Source organism: Heliangelus exortis, chromosome 2 (assembly GCF_036169615.1).
Source record: "Heliangelus exortis chromosome 2, bHelExo1.hap1, whole genome shotgun sequence".
NCBI lineage: Eukaryota > Metazoa > Chordata > Aves > Apodiformes > Trochilidae > Heliangelus > Heliangelus exortis.
Genome location: NC_092423.1, coordinates 87,069,055 through 87,076,148, shown reverse-complemented (window position 1 = coordinate 87,076,148; position 7,094 = coordinate 87,069,055). Strand labels below are relative to the sequence as shown.

Sequence of the window (7,094 nt, the reverse complement as noted above, 5' to 3'; positions counted from 1 at the left end):
TTCTGTTTAAACTGAAGTCCACAGTAGCCACATGTTCCGGTCTTGGTATTTTTGTCCTGCAAAAATACAGTAACTGCTAGTTTATAAAACTATCAGAATCCACAAATTCTTATTTACATATTACATCTTAAAATGGATCAATATAGCTAAAGTAACAGTTGTTTAACCTCTTGAACTTGCAAGATTCAAAATAAATTCCATACTCCTAAGAATACTGCGAATGTATCCTCAGTGTACACTGTGGCATTTAAATTATCAGAGTGTCTCGCAACACTGCAAGCATGATATTCTTTGCTCTAAAGGCACTGCTTTTTCATATTACTTCAGTTAACTTCTTTTAAAAAATTGCCCCATCAATTAAATCAAAATTTCAGAGAAACATATTTAACTTCAAATGAAAAGCCTCTAACTTTTCCAATTAGGAATCTTAATTTTTATATTAGGTGCCAAATAAAATTAGCATATCAGCTGGTTACTTCTTTTACTCTGTTAAACTATCATGACAAAAAGTAAACAATCTCACAAACAAGAATTTAAGGGTAAAACATGTCATATGCAAAACAAAGGCATTACCAAGTTTATGTATACTTTAGGATGTCCCAAAGCTCCACCACCTCCATCACATGATATCACCCTGCTTTCAACTTGACTCACAGGCTGCTCGGCTATCAAATCAATTGCAAAATTCTTGTTCACCTGTAAGAGAAAAAGAAAGCTTTCAGATACCTTCCCCACTCAGACAGGAAGCAAATGCTACTTACCACCTCCCTGAGCAGCTCAGTTCCACTTCAACCACCTGGGGAAGTTCCTGCACAGGTTTCCTCCCACCTCCTCCACCAACTCCTAGGCTGTGCTATAATCCGGATCAGTGAAGTACACAGGTTGAACTCTGCAAAGGTAACCCCCTTCCCCTGACACACAGGCCACAGCAATGCTCAGGTTTACAGTGTGACCTAAGCAGATTAAGCAGATAGGTGAGCAGGAACAAGCAGCCAAGAACAAAAGATATTTAACTGACACTGCCTCTGTATTGTGCTCCAGTGACTGCACGATAAAAGTGCAGAGGACTCACTGCTGATAAACTCAAAAATAATGGTGGGACAAGTAAGGTCAGGAGTGAGATAAAACAACTGCTGGCTATTTAGAGCCTCTCACCATGCACCTTATTCCATCACCACACAGGAGTCTCAGAAAAACATGAATGTGGTGCCTAACAACAGTCAGAAAGGCAAATGGTTCAGCATTAAAGAAAAATCTCTAAATGGCACTATGCCATTTTAAGAATCCATCTTATATACACACTTCCTGAGTATGCTGACTGGTAGGACTTTTTCCTATATCATGCCTATATGGCCTGACAAATGTATCCCTCACAGGTCAGGTCTGGGACACAGCAAAATACACCTCATCAGGACCTACAGCACCCAGCCACCTGCCTTCCTCCCTCATCCACACCAGCCTCTTCCAACCCAGTCTGCACCAGCACCGAGAAGACAACCAGCCCTGCCTCTCAGGTAAACATGCTCCAGGAGGGGACAGCTTTTTTGAAGGCAATGTTACACATGCTGGAATATAAAATAACATGCACAAAGAAGACACTACGTACTGCTCTGTGTATAAGGTTCATAAGCATGCTGGTATTTGAATGAAGAGATTGTTAGGGAAAAAAAATCTTAAATGTCCGTTAAATAAATCCCTTAGTATTTTTATATAGTCCTAGTACACAACGACTTAGGATCCAACAACTTAGAATCTTTCAATTAAGTCTCCAATCTCTCCAATTAAGTCTCTCCAAAATTTGCATTCTTGCATTTCCACAGCAGTGAAAAATTAAGTTTTGCCAACAACTGGATTTTCTTTACCTAGGTAAATACAGTTAACAAAAAAAAAAACCCTTTCACTATTTATGTAAATTGTCATCAAGAACCTTACTGCTTGGGGCCTATGTCCAGAAGTTGTATGTATTCTTTGCCAACCTGCAAGGATTTTTAACAATTTTAGTAACACTCAAAACTGTGCATCCTTATTTCATGCTACAGAAAGAGGGGTAAAGCACCATGATGCACTTATGCTTCCCAAAGAGAACTCCACTCTTCCCAGCTTTTCTTATCCACAAGTCTGTATGTGGGGAGAGGGGGGAAGCAAGAAGCTCTCATCTAATGTACAGCTATCACTTGTCTATGGTTCAGCCTACTAAATAAGAGAATCTACAAATTCACAGGGAAAACATAAAAAAAAAAAAAAAAAGACTGAGAAAAACTGAGGAGAAAAAAAGAAGTGGTTTCACTTACATCGTCTCCCTTCAATTAAAGCACAGTGGTAATTGTTGAGAAAGGACTCTTTCCCTCAGCAAACATAAATGCTCCTTCCCCCTTTCCCCATGTATAATTCAACAGGCAATTTTTTTCCTGGCCATAATGCCAGTTTGACAATCCCATTGCTGCTTCCTTCCACCGACTTGCTAGTGCCAGTACATGGTCTGGGAGGCTGAGAGATAAAACCAAACTTGGAACTGACCCAGGTCCAAACATCCAAAGAAAGGCAGGAGGTTATATTTAAAACATATGAGCTCCGAGGTCAGTTTTCCTCACAGCTTCAGCTGCTGCACCAGCCCAACAGAAAGGATAGAGCCAAAGTGGGAATGACAGTGCTGAATTAGGTCCTGTGGTACATTATATGTATTATACAAAGGCAGGATGGCCCCAGTCAGGCTGCAGCAGATGCAGTTTAACAGCTGCCATGCTCAGCTTTCTCACAGCCACTCACAAGTGGTTTAGGCCCTTGACAGAAAGCACTAATGCCCTGGTTCTGCACATCCAGCTCAGAGAACAATGATCTTAGCTAAAACACACGGGTTTCATTAACAATTAGGCTGGCAGAACGGAGGGGACAACAGCCACCACACTCTAGGCCATGCCACCATCCTGGCCACTGCCCCAGAGAGAACACGTGCAGCATCCAGGCACAGGCAGCCAAATGTCCTCACTGAGTGCACCTCCATCCAGGGGCTGCATCCACAGGAGGAAAGCTGCCACAGCTGGACTAGGGCAATCAGAAGCCAAAAGTGACCACCCAGAGCATACTGAAGGCAAAGAAAAGAAATGATGGAGAAAGTAAAGTGGCCGACTTAGCAGGCTTGCTTCAGCTTCAGAAACAGAACACTGGTCAGATACTGCCAAAAAAACCTAAAACCAGCAGCTGAAACATACTGGGGGATCTGCTAGGACAATGATGAAACCCCTAGAGAGAGAGAGAGACCCCATTAATAAGCACAGATAATGACTGGTTTAGTATTTAAAATGTAAATTTTGTTCCAACTCCACGATTAAAGCCTAGTGTTAAACTTTCGTCAGCAGACTCAAAACTCATCTTTTGCTGGAGAAGGAGGAACTGATCCAAACTCGATGTTCCTCACCACAAAGTCCAAAAATCAGTCTCTGGCAAAGGCCAGGCAGAGAAAGGACCAGTGCCCTGTGGAGAATTAGGCCTAAGGAGGGTTTACCAGAGTTACAGAAGTAGCACAGAAACAGGCATTGCATTTGGGAGAGACCTACTTCTCCACCATCATCCCAGAAGTGAATTACTTCAGCATTTCAAGTGACATTTTCATTTACCTATTTCCCATATAGAATCCCCATCTTTATCACTCAATCCATGCAACAATGAGGTGAATAGAAAAACCTCATTAATCAGCATGATTTCTTCAGGTTAGTTTAGGAAGGGAATAACTATACGCAACTACATTAAACATATTTTATGCCTTTACTATACATACACATTTATAGCATTAACACAGAGCACTAATCAGATGCTCAGGCATTGAGGAATACAGCTTAGCTGAAAAAAAATCTTCTGTTTCTTTCCCAAAGGCCACATGGAGCTAAGCTGCTCAACCATTAGACAGAACTCAGTGCTAAAGGATTTACAGTTTCATGTACCCACTCTATTCAGAACCAGCAGCAACAGGCCCACATGATAACTTCAGTATTACACTTGATTGATGATGTGTTATCTGCCTTTGCGAGCTTATTATTTCAAAATACTCTAAATTTTATAGTTTTATTAGTTACATCACTATTTCAGCAAATGCTTCTCAGGCTCTAGAAATGAAGTGGCCTCTTTAAAAACTCAAGTTTGGGTAAAGATCAAGATCTTAACTAAGCAGAAGCAAATTAAGCTTTGAAACAAAGATATATGAATGAACAAATCAGTAGAGAACTCAATGACGTGATTTTTCTGAACACAACAGTCACTAAAAACATGCGTAATGTTTTTTTTAAAACTCATGCGTAAAAAAAAAAAAAAAATGGCCCAAGTTTAAGATGCTCAAATGCCTATAGCTTCCACAACTTCAATGTAAGCACTTAACACGTGCAGGGGAAATGATGAATTTCCCAAATTTGGCAAAAGTTGGGAGGTACACAGAAGCTACTATAAGCTGTCTTAGAAGAATTTTCAGCACAGTGAAAAAACACTGAAACCCAAAATCCAAACCTGTTCAGGGTTTTTTTGGTTGGCTGGTTCTGTTTCTCCTTTTTGGGTTTCATTGATTTGTTGGGGTTTTTTTTTTTTTTGTTTGTTTTTTTAATGACAATCAAGTTGAGGGTATCAGTATCAAGTATGAAAAAAAAAACTTCAAAACCACCCCATCTCCTGTGAGTGAAAATAGAACGAGTTACCTCCTTTTGTCGTCCAACAAATCTCACTCTTCTATAATCCTTTTCATCATAGACCTAAAATATAAAATAATTTAATTTAAAAAGCAATTACCATAAATATAGAACACAAAGGCTTACAGCACTGTCAAGACTAGTTTCCTCCCTTTCACCTACTTCCATCATCTTACAAGTATGTACAGCACAGAAAAAGTAGTTTCCATTTCTCTCATAAATAAAAATTACTTTAGGTTGGAAAGTAAAAAGGAAGAGGGGGGCAGGGGAAGGGAGGGAGAGGGGAGGCAAGCAGTTTAAACCCAGTAACACTGAGACACTGGAACAGGCTGCCCAGGGAAGTTGTGGATTCCCCACCCCTGTAAGTGTTAAAGGCCAGGCTGGACAGGACTTTGAGGAAACTTCTAGCTGGGAGGTGCCACTGCCCACGGCAGGGGAGTTGGAACTTTAAGGTCTCTTCCAAACCAAACCATTCTATGATTCTATGCAACAGCTGCCTTAGCTCTGACCGCAGAGACAAGCATAAGATTTATTACATCTAACGCGGTTCCTTGATCCCGCACTGCCATCTGTAAGATGAACTAAAGTAGGAAACTCAAGTTTCAAACTTATTTATGCTCGATGCAGGCCAGCACCCTCCATCCAGCCCCAGCACCCGAGCTCTGCCCCTCTTCCCCACCCCCCCGGCACTTCTCACCCTTCAGCTTCACACTGAAGAGAGAGAAAATGGGAGTCACAAGGCACTGACATGAGGGCACCCCCTCCCCTGCAGCTGTGACAGATGCTGGATTCAGACAGCACAACGTTTCGTGGCGGCTAATGACACTGTTTCTAATTAACAGCCTTTTCATTTGTTTCCTTTTTTTTTTTTTTTTTTTAAAACTACTCGTGTCTTGTACCTATCTATGTCCCCAAGAGCACCAATTTCCACACCGCGTACTAAACGAAGCAGCACACCAGCGTGCCTCTCATAGCCCCGGCAACACATTTCCCGCAGCCGCCGGCACCGGGAAGCGGAGAGACACCACCGACTCCAAGGGCCGCCCTCCCCCCACCAGCCGCAGCTCCTCTCGCTCACCTGCCCCGTGTGCGTCACCAGCTCGCCGGTTTCGGACGCCCGCACGCCGTAGGGCCGAGCGATGGCCGCCAGCCCCGGGCGGGAGGGCAGCGCTCGGCTCAGCGGCAGCAGCCAGCGGAAGGTCGCCCCGGGCGCCGCCATCTTGAGCCGGCCACGTGACACCCGCCCCGTCGGGACCTGCGCAAGCACCGCCCTCGCTCCGCCTCTCGCCGGTGCCCCCTCGGCGGCGGCCTCAGGAGCGGAGCAGCGGAGGGGGCGGTGAGAGCTCGGTCGGTGCCCGGCGCTTTTTGTAAGGGTCTGGCGTAAGGGGGGGGTGGGTGTGGTGGAGGAGGGGACTGGGGCGGGTATCCTTACCGGTGCGCTTTCCCCGCAGGGTGCGGAGCATGCTGTCCCTCTTGGTCAGGGCGGCCGCCGGGCCGTTCCGCGGGCTGGGCCGCTCACCCTTCAGCTCCCTGGCCCCTTGGTGGCGGGCGGCGGCGCAGGCCGCGCCGGTGTTCCGGGCCCTGCCGCTGTGCTGCGGGAATGCCGCCCCCCGCGGCCTCCTGGCCCTCCCGCCGCCGCCCGGGCTGCTGCCGCCGCTCCTGGCGGGGCTGAAGACGAAAACCTCGTTGAAGAGGCGGTGCAAGGACTGCTACATCGTCCGGCGCCGCGGACGGCTGTACGTCCTCTGCAAGACCCACCCCCGGCACAAGCAGCGGAAGCTGTAGCCCCGCGTTCGGGAGGCTCAGCCGGCTCCGAGCGCCGCTGCCGGGCCCCTAAACGGAGGGAACCGATGCGGTGTCCGCCCGTCGGGGCTGGGGTCCTGCGTCCACCTGGGGCCGCCGTCTCCTCCTCCCTGTCAGCTCTTTGTGGGCCCGCTGCTGGGGACGCAAATGTCACTGTGGGAGAGGTGACAGCGCTAACACGGAGCGAGTTGAGTCCTTGACGACCCTTGCCGTAACCTCATCCCATGGATGATGAGAACTGAAGTGGGAAGCCGCAGCCTTCAGGGCTTCTTGTCACCTTAGCCGTGAAGCCTTAGTTACAATCTCCTCGCTGAGGGCAAAGCTGGTTCATCAGACTCTTGACATACATTTGTGTTTCATTAAAACAAAATGAGAATAAACGCCACTGTGCATTATTACAATGAATCTTTCCTGAAAACAAAATCCTAGATGTTGAAAGCTGTGATAACAGATCCAATAGTTTCAAACTCGGGTGGGCCATTAGGTGGCAAATAATATTATATATGTTACATCACAAGATGATATTCTAGTTTTTCTCTTGTTTCATAGGCCAGGTAAAAATTTCTTTTAAGTATCAAGTTGCTGCAGACAATCCCCTGTAGCTAATGTATGGAATGAGTC

General features: G+C 45.8%; 1 protein-coding gene and 1 long non-coding RNA gene across 2 annotated transcripts; one reads left to right on the top strand and one right to left on the bottom strand.

Annotated features, from left to right (window-relative positions):
* Nucleotides 1-572: 572 nt before the first annotated feature.
* On the bottom strand, nt 573-6,242 carry LOC139792915 (uncharacterized). The gene is made up of 3 exons (XR_011724434.1): nt 6,103-6,242; nt 4,680-4,733; nt 573-696 (listed from the first exon to the last, which is right to left on the bottom strand). It is a non-coding gene; the product is annotated as an uncharacterized lncRNA (long non-coding RNA).
* On the top strand, nt 5,753-6,868 carry MRPL36 (mitochondrial ribosomal protein L36). The gene is made up of 2 exons (XM_071736883.1): nt 5,753-6,006; nt 6,122-6,868. Exons 1-2 carry the CDS (start codon nt 5,810-5,812, stop codon nt 6,453-6,455), a joined length of 531 nt encoding a protein of 176 aa, XP_071592984.1. The 5' UTR covers nt 5,753-5,809; the 3' UTR covers nt 6,456-6,868.
* The last annotated feature ends 226 nt before the right edge of the window (nt 6,869-7,094 follow it).

Coding starts and splice junctions, on each gene's coding strand:
- MRPL36 (XM_071736883.1), top strand. CDS start 5,810: ATGGCCGCCAGCCCCGGGCGGGAGGGCAGCGCTCGGCTCAGCGGCAGC. Junction 6,007..6,121: donor GCGGAGCAGCGGAGGGGGCG/GTGAGAGCTCGG, acceptor CTTTCCCCGCAG/GGTGCGGAGCATGCTGTCCC.